At 42.8% G+C, this 16012-nt stretch overlaps 2 protein-coding genes across 5 annotated transcripts in view; one reads left to right on the top strand and one right to left on the bottom strand.

The window, feature by feature from the left end:
* Positions 1-2650, top strand: part of LOC144321532 (RNA exonuclease 1 homolog) — a 37266-nt gene extending 34616 nt beyond the window's left edge. The window contains exon 16 of the mRNA XM_077910918.1: positions 1290-2650. Within this exon, the coding sequence (XP_077767044.1) occupies positions 1290-1375 (86 nt within the window). The 3' untranslated portion in view covers positions 1376-2650. The remainder of the gene's footprint in view (positions 1-1289) is intronic.
* A 302-nt stretch (positions 2651-2952) lies between these two features.
* Positions 2953-16012, bottom strand: part of TEK (TEK receptor tyrosine kinase) — a 98645-nt gene continuing 85585 nt past the window's right edge. For all 4 annotated transcript variants that reach the window (XM_077912195.1, XM_077912196.1, XM_077912197.1 and 1 more), the window contains 7 exons: positions 13782-13972; positions 13136-13249; positions 8337-8407; positions 7280-7320; positions 6258-6354; positions 4783-4882; positions 2953-3916 (listed from right to left, as the gene is read on the bottom strand). In XM_077912195.1, coding sequence (XP_077768321.1) covers positions 3842-3916; positions 4783-4882; positions 6258-6354; positions 7280-7320; positions 8337-8407; positions 13136-13249; positions 13782-13972 — 689 coding nt within the window. In that variant the 3' untranslated portion in view covers positions 2953-3841. The remainder of the gene's footprint in view (positions 3917-4782; positions 4883-6257; positions 6355-7279; positions 7321-8336; positions 8408-13135; positions 13250-13781; positions 13973-16012) is intronic.

The raw sequence follows: 16012 nt of genomic DNA, 5'->3' as shown, positions 1-16012 counted from the left end.
CTAATTCCAGTCTAAATTTTCTTGAGTACCTCTTTCATATGTGCTTTTCATTAAATGAGATTCTAAAATTCACTGGGTTCAGGTTATCTCACAGTAAATTGTGTGTGTATGTTAGAAGCAGTATAGTTCAAATTCAATGGATTCATCATATGTGGACTTGATGTATACTGACTGGTTTGTGTATCTTGCTCTCAGAACATTTTTTGTTTTTGTTTTTGTTTTTTTCCTGATGGAATACACCCAACATTAAACAAGTGAATCAAGTACAACAAGTAGAATTACCAACTACCCTGTCAGTGGCATGGCCATATGCACAGTGAGCAGTGTCTGCCTTGGAATGGAGGCCAGTTACTCTATACATTTGTGCCTATCCATATAGGCTCCTCGTTTGCACAATACAGAATTCTAAGAAAATTCTGAGTATTGAGTATGTTAAAATTTATGTTATAATGCTATGTTTCTAAAGATTACCTAAGATATGGGAAGGCCGTCTGATCCTGTCATTAATTGTGCAAAATACTGACTGTACCCTGCAGTCTTTACTCTTTCATTCTTTGTCTGTTAGACGCTAATGCTGTCTCACAGTGGGTCTTTATCTGCTTTGCTAAAAATATTCACATCTCAAAAAATTCCTACAGAATTCTATTATAAAATGTAATGTGTTCTATTGAAGACCATCTTGAACCTTAGACATGAAAATATTTCACTTAATAAAAAACAGCTTATATAAACATAGAATACCCCATTTTTTCAGAATAATACAAGAAAGGAAAAATGCCATACCATTTTAGATGTGTTGATCATTGATTTTTCTTATCTAATCTCATATATATTATTCTCATCAGAACCATAGGCTTTATATTTTGGGTAAATTTCATCCACTTTAAAAAATCATGTCATTTTGTATCTAAGGTCATTCTTTGTGTAGAGAGTTGTACTTTTTCTAGCACTCTCTATTTTTGGCTTTTTGCCAGATCTCATTTACTAATACCTGCCACTTTGTTGTTCTCCCTGGAAAAGAGGTACATGGAGAAGGTAACAATGTACTATCTTGTCACAGCAAAGAAGTGACAATGTGAGGAGAGGCTACATAACAAAAGAGATGTTTGCTAATCTAGATTTCTGTATAATATTTATAAAGCAATCAAAATCATGTTTTACTAAGTGACCAGTGTTAATTTTTTATAAACATGAACTCAAAGCTTCATTTTGAGAACAGCTGTGGGTAGTATCATGGATACAGTCATTGTATGTCTAACACATTGTTTTATATTCTGTGTTATTTGGAGATCACAACAATTCAAGTGAAAATGCAACAGCCTGCATGGAACTGGTTCTTTGGAAGGTAAAAGAAGACCTGAAAGGAAAGAAGTAATCACTTTGCCTGAGAAATATCTTAAATCCCTGCATTGTTGTTTCAGTGATACCTCTGCTGCTGGCAGTAGAGTTTGGTCTAGGATGAAGTTTCCTGACCTTTTTCTTCAAGGAGGAGAAATAAAAGTGCTTTTGAGGTTTATTATATTTTCAAGGTTAAATTTCCAGTTTATTTCAAAAGTTGTGATTGAAGTATGGGGGAGGGAGCAGTTAGTGGGGAGGAATTAAGTTGGTTTGGTTTGAATTTTTGACTCCTCTTCATAGATAGCATGTTCCAATGGAATGTGGTTTAAAGTGGAATTAGTGGGTCTGTGACTCCCACAAAGGGTCACGTCTCAGGTTATGTACATTTCTTTTTCTCTCTAAATATCTGAATCCATCTTTAACAATTTTTTTTTTTAGATTTCATATATAAATAGAGATGTTCCTCACAAAGCAAATGTAAACTTTTCAGTGTACTCTGTTAACATAAAGAATTTGGTCATATGGCTATTATGTAATGTGTTTTTATTCTAACCAGTGTATTGTTACTGGATTTTTTTTTTTTTAAGGCAGTATCCTGTGGCTCTTCTAAACACACTAACCTGTATTCGCAACACCTGAATTGTCTAATTCCTTTGAGGAGTTGGCTCCATCTTTCTAAATTGCTTTCTCATAATGTGGAAATGACATGACTTTATTCAGTTTGATTCCCCTTAATATGAATCTTCAATATTAATGTTGCTAACATGCTACGAAATTACAAAGGTTTCATTGCCAATAGTACAGGTGAGTCAGAAATCACTAGGAAGGCCTCTGTGCCAGAAGGACATCAGTTACCCTCTGACTGTTGCTTGTGAGGATATGCGTTCAAACATCAGTTTTGCTGCCTTGGTATTGGGTGTTACAGGTAATCGTAATCATCTTTTTCTTGCTGTCCCACGTTTGTCTTAGTGTCGTGTACTTGATGTGAAATTAAATAATTTAAATTTAGATAATTATGAATCTAAGTAGTATATAATTAAGGTCCAACTGTTATGGGGGGAAAAACCTTAATGTTTGTTCCAAAACCATATGTAAAATTTAAAAAGATTTTCTGCGTTTTCAGATTATCTTTGTTCTTGTTCAGTTTCATGTACTTTCAAACTAAGAGCTATTAGCAGTATCTCTACAGCATTTGGATAAAAAGCAAAAGGAACTATTGTAGATATTTGAACCTATTTTTAAGGGCTCCTCATTGAGTTTCCACTCAGTTGATTCAGCCTTGCTTATGCTGTCTCCACTTGAATATGCTATTGTGAATAAAGCATCCTGGCTATTGTTTCTGAACGCATAAGGTGGAGTTAGTGGCAGGAATGGGAACTTTATGTGGTATGTTGAACTATTAAAAGAGATTCCAATTCTAAGCCCTCACGTCATATTGGAGAACTGTGAGAGAAAAGTGGACTCGATGTTTCCAATCTCAGGCTGGAGAGACCATGTCTGGTGGTGTCCCCACCCACTGCTCTACGGGCAACTTCCTGAGAAGTTAGGGAATGGTAACTTGAAATTGTAATAAAGACATCTGGCAATACCTATGAGAAACATTCCCAGACGAAATATAGGTCGGCAAGACATTTATTCACTTACTGTATGATCTCAGTGCAACGTTTGCCTATGGTATAAACTGTAAACTCACAACGGATCAACACTGAAACTTGACAGTGTGCAGTAGGGATGTTCTGCTGATAGAACCCAGGCTTCCTACTTAATTTCTTAACAATGTCACCAGAGAAACTGAAACTAAATCCCATTAATTTAGCCAACTTCTTCTCTAGTGATTCTTAGACTTCTATGGAATGAGATTTAAGCCTACTTTGTGATGTTAGTGCTCTGAATTGACTCATGGGCTCTGAAAACATATGACAGGGGTATCAAAGGACCAGATGAAATTGAAATGACTGCTACAGGTGAGGGAGAAAGTTTAGAGATGGATAGAAGAATCTGTTTTAAATTTTAATCTATGGCCTGATAGAACTAACGTATTTCCCCCCACTTTTCTCACCGGTGCTGTCAAGGGTTGGTGTGAGGTTTATTAACAAATTTCTTCTATACAGCGAAACATTTTATAGCATTCACTAGGAAGGTAAATATCAGAAATATCTAAGATGATAATGAGTCATGCATCATAGTAATTGTACTCGCACACCTTCCTGTAAAGTCCATATTTTTAGAAAAATATATTATTGCATATGAAACCACAAACAGGCATTCTGATTTCAGCACATTCTTACTCAAAACAGTATATACAGTCCTACTGGAGTCAAAGTGTACTATAGATTCACACACAGGAGTTTTTGTGGTCATGTCCCAGACATAGCAATATATATATACACATTTTTATATTCCACGTCACCTCTGTTGGCAGAGTCTTGCTTGCTTGCTTGGCATCAGGGGTCTGACATGCCAGGGAAGGGGCAACATTACATACAAATGGATGTGGTTTGTTCTAGGCTGCTTCTTCGGCAGAGCAGTCGATCCCAGCGTAGGCAAACTTCTCATAGAGCGTGGTATTCACATAGGTCTAGGATAGCAAGAGTGGTTCAGACATACAGGGTCCCTCAGTACTGCCTCTGCCATGGGCAGGTACAGTCACACCCCGGTTTCCTTAACTCCTTTCAGTTCAAACACTAGGTACCTGGGGGACATTCTTCTGTCCTCAGGCCCCATGTTGTATTTGACATCTTTCCTCCTGAAGTTCATCCCTCGACTTCTGAATGTAACACTCCACAGTTTCTAGGCCACTCTCTGTGGCCTTTCTGAGGTCCCTCTGGAGCTGCCCCAGTCTCTCAGGATCCTTTCTTCACCCCCCAAACCCCCACTGTGTGATATCACTCATGTCTCCAGTTTAATTACCGATTGGCTTGTGGTGACTTTCAGTCTATTTCCCTATCCTGGATTTGCCTTTCAACCCCAGATCTGTATCACCAACTACCTGCTAGACATGTTTATGGAATTCCTGGCCCTCCCCCTAGGAACCTGCAGACCAGGCTAGACTGTCTACCGGCTGTGTGTCCTTAGACACATCACTTTCACCTCTTTGTATATATTTCTTCTGCAAAATTCAAGAGTCAGGCTAGATTACTGATGAGGTTCCTTCTATCTCAGAGGCTAATGTCTACCACGTGTGACTATCTTTCATAGAAATCTTATTACCTCTGAAATGGTAACATCCTCAAAGTTGGGGGCAGGGGGCACATCTTTTATGTCCCTCTAATATCTCAGGCTATGCCCAGAACAACTTGTTGAGTTGTATCAACTGTTTTTGTTGTTGTTGTTGTTGGGTTTTTGTTGTTGTTGTTGTTGGGTTTTTGTTTTGTTTTGTTTTTAAGCCATATAGGGTGCGTGAGGCATTGTGTTTCAAGAGCCTGCCCAGAACTCCATGCTTACCTTGCGTTCCTCTAACATCCTGTTTAAGGACACCAGGATCTGGGCAAATGAGGGCCTCTCATAAGGCTTCTCCCGCCAGCATTGTCTCATGAGGTCATATCTTGGAAAAGAAAGAGTTAAGCATTGAACTCTGTGACTCTGCTTCAGTCCTTGGCATGGCCCAGTGTGGGGTATGGAAACAAGAGAAGATAATGTAGGCATTCCACACTTGGTCATCTGTCTATATTTAATCAATAGCACAAAACTACAGCCCCAAGTTTCTATCTGGCCTCCCACCTCACTCCACAAGTCCTCTTTTCTTCTTTCCGCAAAACTAGTGCCTATCCTGAGTACCATTCCTATGGGATCTTGGTCTCAGCTCTTCTGATTATCTGGAAAGAACAGAGTCTAGAGCAACACTTCCCTTGGAATACCACATCTCTCAAAGGTTAGTAATTCATTGAAAAAAAGACTCCATGTTCTAATAAATTTGCCAGGTGCCATCTATTGCATCTCTCTCTTAGGGATCAGCAGAGTAAAATCTTGAGAAGTCTTGCCATTACAAACAAAAAACCTATTTAACCTGACCTAACATGGAATTTGCCAACCATAAGTGGCCACAGCACTTCTTCCCCCTTGTATCATCTATTTGTATCTTGTGTGTCTCATGAACATAGTCTGGGAAGCCCTGGTCTAAGGCAGTACTCTCTCAAATGGGGTCAGAACCACTTACGTTGTCAAAATGCTGTTTCCTGCGACTCACCTTAGACCTACAGAAGTGATGTCAGAGTGGGGCTCAAAATTTCACATTGGGACCAAATGCCTCACGGGAACCTGATGTGCACAAAAGACTAGGAACCTAGCATGGTCTAGGTTTATGTCTCTGGTACCAGGGACATAATTAATACCACTCTTTCTTAGAATTGGCTCAGCTTGGACAATAACTTCTTGGCTGAACCTAGAGCCTTGCACTTTCACAAATGCCAGTCAGGCAGCAGCTACTTCAGGTAGCTCTGGGAATGGTGGTGAAAGCTAATCATTCTTCCCCAGGGAATAATTCTTACTCCTGGAAAATAATCCTTGCAGAATCAAGATTCTGTGACCAAAAAATCCATCTTCCTAATGTCACAGCTCTGAAATCTCTATCCCCAAAGTTAGCTTCAAGGTTTCATACATTTATTCATGAATTTCTTTCAGACCTCCTCTGCAGTTGTTGCCTTTCTTCATTTTCACCTTCTTGATACCATCACCTTAAATTCCTCCCAGATGCCTATGCATATAAAGCTCTTAGCTCCCTGCCCACTGCACAATGGTCTTAGTTTAAGGAACCACCCCCGCTTTTTTTTTTTGGCTCTTTGGGATCTCAATGTGTGTGTATGCATAGATATACACATATGTATGTGTGTATGAATCAGGTAACCCCTTCATTATACTCTGCCCAAGAAACATGCAGGGGAGGTTAAGATAAAATGGCCTTAGGGTGCAGCCTGACTTACACCTCGTCATCACAGTTTAGGGGCTTCTCCAGTCTGTAGCCCTGGGGCAGTTTCTCGTACAGTTCTGCGCATGTCATCCCGCAGTAGGGGGTGCCACCTGGAAGACAGAAAACCATGTTGCCCTAAGCCCCCTCTAGTGTGGAATGCAGTGTTTCCTGCCCCATGCCTCTCAAGCCGAGAGACTGGGAGAACGGCAGGGTGTGCCCAGGGAGGGTGCCCAGGCAGCATGGTCTCCCTCTGAGCAAACCCACTCCACATCACAGCGGCACATGTGCCACAAACCGCGCCACAGAGCAGCCGATCCCTCAGTGGAAAGACCCAGCATGGGGAACCGGACTTATTGTGCTGTTTCCCTTCCCTAAGTCAGCCTGCACAACCCAGCTATTATACCGATAAGATGTCACTTTTCCCTACTTGGGAGCCTGCAGTTAGGTTATCCAGTTCCTATTTGTTCTATAATAGTGACTGACCAATTTTAATTCTAAATCATACAGGTTTATTATAGAAAACTTGGAAAATACCAAAAAAGTATGAAGGAAGCAAGCCATAGTTTGTATTACTCTTCTTTGTAGTTCTCTCAGGTTTTTCATGTGTAGTAATTATAAAACTGCAATCATAGCATAAGGAACTTTCTGGGTTTTGGCCTGCACGTTTTCACATGCTGCTAAATGGCCGTCAGAGATGACTCTTCATGGCTGTGTGATGTACCATCTTCAAGTTGTAGAAGCAAACTTGTGATAGTTCTGTGACATCTCTGCTCAGAGACAACCTATAATGAAGCTCACAGCCACCAGGCTGTTAGTATTAAATATGACATTAGCTACAGGTTCTTTTCAAAAAAGAACCCTGGGAATAAACAGACACCTACAGAGAAACCTTTAAAGTTCTATTCCCAGTCCCTTCTGGTGGTGCCACATAAAGACCTAAAAATGGCACCTGTGGAATTCCACAGTGAGGAAGCATAGGAGGGGCCCACCCCCATTGCCTGAAGTCTCACCTGGCGGATAAACACGGATACTCACCTAAGCTAACAATCTCCCACAGTAACACTCCATAGGACCATCTGCAGGGGAGATGATGGAGAAACCAATAATCAGCAAACAAGGTGACCAGTTTTCTGCCTCAAAATTCTGGATGACTGACGCTTTGCCAGAAAAGGAAATGTTAAACGTGTCCTCCCTAGGACAGGGCCCTGTATGTGGCGTATGTGTCATCTCCTCTTAGGCCAGTGGAAGGATTCTAACAGGGAAACAGTGTTAGAGCCCCCACTGACTTTAGGCGGAGAATGCAAAGTGGTACTGGGGACAGCAGGTGCATTTCTAAGCTGACAGACTGGAGTTAAATCCCAGCTCCGCCACCTGATACTCGTCACCTGGGACAAGTTACTGAACCTCTTGAGGCCTTTTGGTTATTCTGAAAGTGGGGACACCAGTTGCTGCCTCGGAGTTATGCAGACAGGATGTGAGAGAACATATAAAATGTACCTTGCATGCAGTGAGGACACAAGTACTTGCTGGCCCCCCCCCCCTTCCCCAGGCAGAAGCTGAACTCCCTGGACAAGTCACCTGAACCCTTGGGGCCTCAGTTTTTCCTCCCGTCAATAAAGGTGTGGGCAAGATGGTGTACGTCTCACTTCCAAACCTTCCTTCCAGCCTCCTGAGACTTGTCCCTGCAGGCTGCAAGGGAGGATGATCCCTTGATCTGGCCCGCCTTCTGCCCCTGCCACCTCTGACCCCCAGCAGCCTGCCTCCATGCTCTGGGTCCTGCATGCTGAGGTCAGTCTGGGAGGTGAAGCCACAGGAAGCCCCATATGGCCCTTGTCCCTCTGGAGATGGAGAATTCACTACTTCTCCTTGACAGGCGGAAGGAAACCCACAGCCTGCCCCCAGTGATCTTACACAGTGAAAACTGTCTACTCTGAGGCTTCATTTTTGCAGACTAGGAATGTATTTCCTGGGCTTATTGACTAGCTTTTTTTCCACAGAGGGACAGGATATTCCTATTTCGCTTTAAGACCTCTGTCAAATGCTTATTCTTCTGGAAAAAAAAAAAAAACCTCAGAATAAAAGGCTTACTCACACATCACTGTTGGTTGTGTACACACTGTAGTTTAGTGACTCGATTGCCATCCAGCGCACTGGGAGCCTTCCCTGGAGAGAAAACAAAGTGAGATGCCACTTAGGCAAGATGGGGACCCTTCCCAAGACACACAGCTTGCCTGGAGCTGGGGCTCCCTCAAGCCCACAGGGGACTCTACTTTGAATCCCCCAGACTTAAGTTATGGTAGGATCAGGAATTGCTGGTTTGTGTACACGACACACACAAGAGTGTTCTCGAATTCAAAGACATGCGAAGACTATCAGCCCTGTTGACCTCAAGCAGTCCCTACAACAGTTTTACATAAAGAAAAAAATAATAATTAAATGTGTGGGTTTGTGTGCGTGTGGATGGCTAAGTGCCTTTCTGGTGGGCATTTCATTTATTCACTTTGTGGCTCTTGGAGGCACTCAGAAGTTTGAAAGGGGAGGGAGGCAGAGAAACCAAGAATTAAACTGTAATGATCCCTGGGTGGCTCAGCAGTTTGGCGCCTGCCTTTGGCCCAGGGCCTGATCCTGGAGACCCGGGATCGAGTCCCACGTCGGGCTCCCTGCATGGAGCTTGCCTCTCCCTCTGCCTGTGTCTCTGCCTCTCTCTCTCTCTCTCTCTCCCTCCCCTCTCTCTCTAATAAATAAATAAATCTTTAAACTGTAATGTGGGAAAGACTCAGGTGATGGGAGGTGCCCAGCTGTGCCTGGGAGAGATGGGGAAGACTTTCCGACAAGGGGACACTGGAGCCCGGTTCTGTAAGCTGTAGGTGCTGTCAGGCGGCCTGGGAGAGAAGAGCATTTCAGACCAAGGGGACGGGGTGCATACTCATCGGTGGAGGAGGAAAGACCTTCCCGTCGGTGCAGTTTACACTGGGTTTGAAGATGGGATGAGCTACACCCCTTCATCATTTGGGGGCCTGGCCCTGACTTCACCCAGGTGGTCCCCATTTCTTTAAGTCCACCCCGGGAAAAATGAATGTGGACTGGACATTGGAAAGTTTGCCTTAGTCCTAGTGTCACTGTGACTTTGGGCTCCCTTCCTGGTGACCCACCCTGGGAGTCATATGGGCCCTACTGAGAGCTGGATGTCCCCCTCGCAGGGGTTTGTCCAAGCTCCGACAGTGGTGTTTCAACCCACAGTAGCCAAGAGGTGAGGCAGCATCAGGAGAAATTGGGGGCATCTTCTCAGCCCCCTGAAATAGGAGCAGCCTTCTCCCAGACCGCCCAGCCTGAGACTAGCCCTGCCTGGGACCGCACAACTACTCCTGAACGTGCCATTGTCTCCAAGTCTTTGTGAAGCAGTGAAATTCTGAAGCTCCTGATCCTAAGTCCTGGTTGGTACATGAAGGTTCAGCTACCGAACTCTCTCTTCTCAAACCTACATCTCCAGTGTGATCCTCAACATCATGCCTCCCTTCACTCCATGCCCAGCCCACCCATTATTCTAGCCTTTTCTTCCCCTCCAGAGCATTTAAAGAGTTTTCTGCTTGCCTTTGCCTTTATGGATCTGCTAGTTTCTGACCTCATGGCTCCCAATTACTGATCTCCATGTTTACTTTTTTATTTTTCTAGTTTGACTTCTTTTGGATCTGTCCACTTCCCCCATCCCTCTTGCTCTCTCACCTAAGTTCAGGCCACCATCAGCCCTTTCCTGAGGACAACCTTTTAACTGATCTTCCTGCTTCAGAGTTTCACCCCCTAAGGATCAGTTCTCCTCACCACAGCCACACTAATTACTTGAAATGGCAAGCCAGCCACGTGCTTCCTTAAAGTTCTCTAATGTCTTTTATTGTGCCAAGATCCCCATCCTTAACTGAGTCCAAAAACTTTTAGCTGGAATTCAAGAATCTTCAAGACAACTTTATAACCCCTTCCTCCTCCCACCATGAATTTTAACTCTCCCTCTTTTCTGCATTATGCCATATTGGATTACTGGACCCACAAATGTCTACCTCTAGGCTTTTATCTACACTGTACCTTGCAGGTCATTCAATTCATTCCCATACCTCCAGTATCTTTTTAACATTTGTAAAACGCAAGAGTTGGCCTCCTCCGGGGAGCCCTCATGACTGCCCAGAGGCTCAGTTCAGTATGTTTCCTGTGTCCCCATGTTCGTTCCTCCTCTGTCCTCCACACTCACCAACTGTTAAAATTGTTCATAGTGTGTCCAAGCTCTTTGAAAGTGGAGACTGTGGGAGTTAATGTTACAAAGCCTAGCACAAGCTGAAACACTGTAGTCATAAATTGATGATGAGGGGATGGATCTAGCAATGACAATAAAGGCCCAAATCACTTAGTACTTTAGTTTGCAACACTTCCAATATTAGCATCACCTGGGGGACTCAAAACACACACACAAACTGATATAGGATCCCCACCCCAGAAAACTGAATCATAGGATCTCAGCAGTAGGACTCAGCATCTGTACTTTTTGAAAACTTCCCAGGTGATTCTGAAGTGCAATTAGAACGGAAAATCTCGGATTTAAACAGTGAGCCAGATAAGGTGGCCACTCTGCCCTCTGGTGGTACCTTGCCACACTGCACCCCTTTTGTAGGGAACTTGCTTTTCTCCAATTCCCTTGCCTTTCCTCCTCCTGGGCTTGCCAGCTTGCCCTGTGTGTTTCCTCCCAGACCCCACGCTGCCACAGAACACTTCACCTGACTGCTAGCAGCCAGAGTTAAGTTCTCACCCATTTAAGTGCTCTACGCCTCTAAGCATGTCTTGTAAGCTCCTCAAGACTGCAGAAATCCCTGCCCTTTATGAAATGCCAAGCAAACCAGCATTCTTCTTGGGGATCTGAGGACAGCATCCAAATAAAATGTGTAGGTTGTGGGGTTAACCTGTGTCAGTGCCTCCACCCCATCACCCAGAGCACCATAGCCCCCAAATGCCAGAGAGAAACAAGGAAAGGGGTTCTGTGAATGAGATAGCAAGCTTCAGGTGGCCCAGGAGGAGCAGAGAGAATGGAAATAAATGGATGAGTGGTGGGTCCTGCTTCTTTAAGACAAGCCCAGCCCCTCGGTGAAGAAACATCTGCTTTGGGTCAGGCAAATTCAGAAAAGCTTAGGGAAGAAAGTATTGCATGGACGCCAGCCCTCAGGGAGGCACCTAGGGCTTCTGAAAGCCTTGGCATTGATAAGCATCTGGAACCCCACTGGATGTCTGTGATGGTGTCTAAGAGCCAAAGGGGCCCCCACTTCTAACCCTTATCCAAAAAGGACTGGAAAGACCCAAAATGGTTATGTCACTGGGATAGTAACTATATAAAAATACGTATGTTTGTTGAAGGCAATAAGTAAAAAAGGAAAAAAAATGTGTCGAGGTGGTGAACTATGGGTCATTTCCTTTTTGAAACATTCTTGAGTATTGTTTCTGTTATCTTGTCAGTAACTAAAATAAGTATATTGCAAAACAAAACAAAACAAAACTCTGAATATGAAGATAAATCCGAAGACTGAGCCTGGCTCAGTCACTTTGTTGCCCACGAACTTAAAGGGACCGTGTGAGGGGCACGGGGGTGGCTCAGTGGTTGAGCATCTGCCCTTGGCTCAGGTTGTGACCCTGGGGTCCTGGGATCCAGTGCTGCGTCAGGCTCCCCACAGGAAGCCTGCTCCTCCCTCTGCCTGTGTCTCTGCCTCTCTCTCTGTTCTCTCAGGAATAAATAAATAAAATCTTTAAAAATAAAATAAAGGGACTGTGTGAAAACTACTGTAGTCCCAGGAAAGCTGAGCCAGAGCAATGTCTGTCAGACCTAGGAATGGGGGAGCCATGCAACTGGGGTAGAGCCACCAAACACATGAGATAACTACAGGATCGGCCAGCCCCCAGCCCTGCCCTTGCCCCCCCACCCCCACCCAGGGAAAGTAGAGGGCAGCACCATGTTGTTGGCCCAGCTCGCACATCCCTGGAAGGGGCATTTCCAGGTCTTTACGATTTACAGTGGGCAACAAAAGCAGAATGAGTCCACCTTCTCTCCACCTGTGGTGAGGTTCTCCAAGCATCTTGTACCTGAAGATTAAATCTTACTGTTTGGGAGAGGAAGTATCATCAAGTGACTGTGGATTGACTTGGGCGTGGAGAGGGAGTGGAGAACTTTTAGTGAAGAGGGAAATCTTCCGTGGGCTTTAGAAGTTAAGAATTTTTCTCCAGGGCCTCCCTGTGATTGAGGAACCTCAGTAATTTATTTCCTTTATATTTGGAAAGTATGTTCAAGGTATTTTTTGCCCCTCCTATGCTTGCTGTGCATAAAAGGGGATGACGGAGCACCTCTCAGGTTTTTGAACAAGACACTTAGGGGTCTGGGGTGCCTGGGTAGCTCAGTGGGTTAAGTACCGGCCTTTGGCTCAGGTCATGATCCCAGGGTCCTGGGATCAAGCCCCATATTGGGCTCCTTGCCTACTTCTCCTTCTCCCTCTACCTGCTCTTCACTACTGATTCTCTCTCTCTCTTTCTCTCTCTCTCAAATAAATAAATAAATAAATAAATATATAAAATCTTAAAAAAAAAAAAAAAGACACTTAGGGGTCTGCCGGGGTGTAGATGCCCCGCAAGGCTTGCATGTTACATCACTGGGCCACACGTGACAATGGCTCCTTCATTGGGAAACATAGAGCCCTCAGTCATTTTAGGAATCAAAACTCAGAAAGGATGTTTGCTGGGCCAGGATACTGTCTCCTGGGGACACAGCCAGGTGCCTGGGTCACCGAAGAACAGTCATATTCCAAGAGAAGGGCCATCAGGTGAGGGAGGAGACCTGGGGAGGATGTTGTGTCCGCCTTCTGTACTTACCATCGTCTTTTTCACATATACTTCTTGACCTCGGGATAATCCAAAATCTGCTATTTTGGCTACATAGTTTTCACCAACTAAAATATTCCTGGCAGCCAGATCCCTGTGGATAAACTGAAATTTTAAAAAAACATCATGTATTTTCAGCATTTTTGCTTGTTCACTTCATTCTGCTGGCACAAAGCCACGAGGGCAAGAACTTTGGGAAACAGAGAAGAGAGGAATCCAATTCCTTAAAGTCCCTCTCCAAAATCCTCACTGGATTCTGCCAAATGACCCGCCATGTCTTAGGAGAAGCATTTTGGGAAGAAAAAAAAAAAAAAAGAAAAAAAGAAAAGAAATGAAATCCAGGTCACTAAATCTTCCTATTGCCATGTTAAGTCCTCTGCTGCTGTGCATCATTTGGACCCAGATGAGGCTAAGATTGGTTAAAGCACCTCAGTAAATGCATACACTGAGGTTCACTAAATACATGTATTGTCAGTTTTGGGCAATAAATAATATAAAATAGTAACCAAGAGATTAAAATTAGGGAGATTGTAAGGGGAAGTAAAAGGGGGAGGCAGACTAGAAAAATGTATGCCTTTAATTCAACACTGATTCTGTAGAGAATTTCAAAGGAAAGATTTTGGTCCTCACAACAAACCTGTTTTTGGCTCAAGTAGTCCATACCCCGGGCCACATCCGCTGCGAAATGGAGAAGCTGCTGGGAGGACAGCGTGGAGGCGGTGCTGTTGGCAATGGCAAAGGCCGGATCCGTCTCCAGCACTCGGCTCTTGCGCAGGAAGTCCAGGAGGTTTCCGTGGGGGGCGTATTCGATGGCCAGGTACAGGTAGCCTATGGCGAAAGGGAGAGACATCAGCTTCTCAGCAGCCCCTTGATAGCTGTGAAATTTCTGAGATGTGCTATGGTCTCAGTATCCAAAAGCAACACATCTGGAGGTACCAACCTTAGGAACACTGGCGACAGAGGAAGAGAAGTTCCACGCTCCTGCCATACTTAAAGAACACCATGCTTGCAGCCAGGGTCCCCTCTTTCCCACTCCCATCCCTCCTACCATGCATGGACTAACGTGGAAGCTTCCTGAATGCTTTCGCTCACTAATAATAGAGAATGAAATCAATGTGTTTGCCTCCAGAAGAGCTAGGACAGCTAGTTCACATCACCTTTTATTTTTATTCAATATTGATTGAGAACTGATATGAGCCACACATGTTATTCCAGTCTGTCTCTGCTTTTCTTAAGGTTATTTTAAAAAAAGAAAAAGAAAAAGATTAAATATCCATGGCAGAAGGACCCATACCAGGTAACTTTCTCTCTTCTGCTTCTACTCCCCAACTAAAACTCATACTAAGTCACCATATTGCTGATTTGGTCATTGGTCAGAAGAATCTAATGTCAGAGATTGCATTTTGCTTAGAGAAATCAGAAAACTCAAACTTTTAGAAAGACAAAAAAAAAAAAAAAAAACAGGTCCTCAAAGAAATCATTGTCCATTGTCTTGGTTTTCTTCCAAATTGTCCTCCTCTTTTTTTCTAAAATAAAATTAATCTTCTTTCATAAAAACATTGATATCTAGAATCAATGAAAAGAAGAGTGGTTTTACTGCCTTTTAAAGATAAATTTTTTAGGGCCAAGTGATCCAGTTCTAAGCTTCAGATTTTGTTATGAAGAAAATAAAATCTTGATGTTATTTTCACTTCAAAACATACATACATACATACATATATACAGATAAATTTTTTTTGGTAAACCATTTTTAAAATTTAAAATGTCAAATGATTTTGAATTTCAAAGACATTCTAAGAAATTGAAATCCTTGCAAAAAAAAAAATACTGTACCATGTTGCACTATAAGGCAAGATAGACCTCAATGCTTTCTTACATCGTTACTGAACTATAAATTTTAAGAGCCAGCCAATTATGTGTTAAGGTGATGACAGCAGAAATTTGAAAGATACATGTTTTTTTTCTGTTGTTGGTGGTTACTTTTTTTTTTTTTTTTCTAACTTTCATTTACTGCTGCCCTATGCTGATTACTGTTTTCAGGAAATAGCTCAAAAATAAACGTCATTACTTCATTATTTAACCTAAGGGACATGATCTGGTTTTCAGAATTACACCCTTATTGGATCACAGAATGATATATTGTTTGAAGCACCAGTATTTTTAGTTTAATAAATTGAGGAAAAGGAAGTAGTCTCTTTTCTATTGTTGGTGTTTGTGCTGCAAAATCAACAAGAGGTTGTCAAGTTTGTAAATAACTGCTGTGTGGAGCTTTTTTGTGGGAGTAAACTTTTCCATGAGAAATTAAGTGTAAGCACAGCTGCAGAACTATAAACCAGGTGGCATGCAGATATAAACTTATAGAAGTACTCAATAATATCTGAATTAATAATGTAAGTTGAACTTTAAGAGTATGTGCAACATAGAATAGTTGTAAAGCTCTACCGTAATTGTACCAATAATTGTTTTGGGAAAAAATAAAGTTCTATCAGATATAAGCTTATTATTATTATTTTATCCTAACCATCACCAATGCTTTCACCTTGCAGTTGATTTCTGACATTCTGGATTTAACATTCAGAGTATCAGTGTCTTGGGTTTGGAGGAAAAAAGGTAGGCGATTAAAAAGAGTAAATGCACTTCACTCTTACTGGTCCTGAGGACTCCCCCAATCTACCTACGCAAGAGTAGCTGAGAAAACGTCTGGACTGGCAAGGACTGGCATATGCAGCAACCATAGGTACCTTCGAGAAGTAATGGTGAAACACATCATAGGGCAAAAGATCCAACCTCAGGACCAACCTCCAAATAGATGCCAAAATTCAGCATAATTTGTAAACGGGACTAAACATTTGGATTGAAACTGCAACT

The sequence above is a fragment of the Canis aureus genome, chromosome 10, assembly GCF_053574225.1.
Source record: "Canis aureus isolate CA01 chromosome 10, VMU_Caureus_v.1.0, whole genome shotgun sequence".
Lineage (NCBI taxonomy): Eukaryota > Metazoa > Chordata > Mammalia > Carnivora > Canidae > Canis > Canis aureus.
This window is presented reverse-complemented; position numbering and strand designations above follow the sequence as displayed.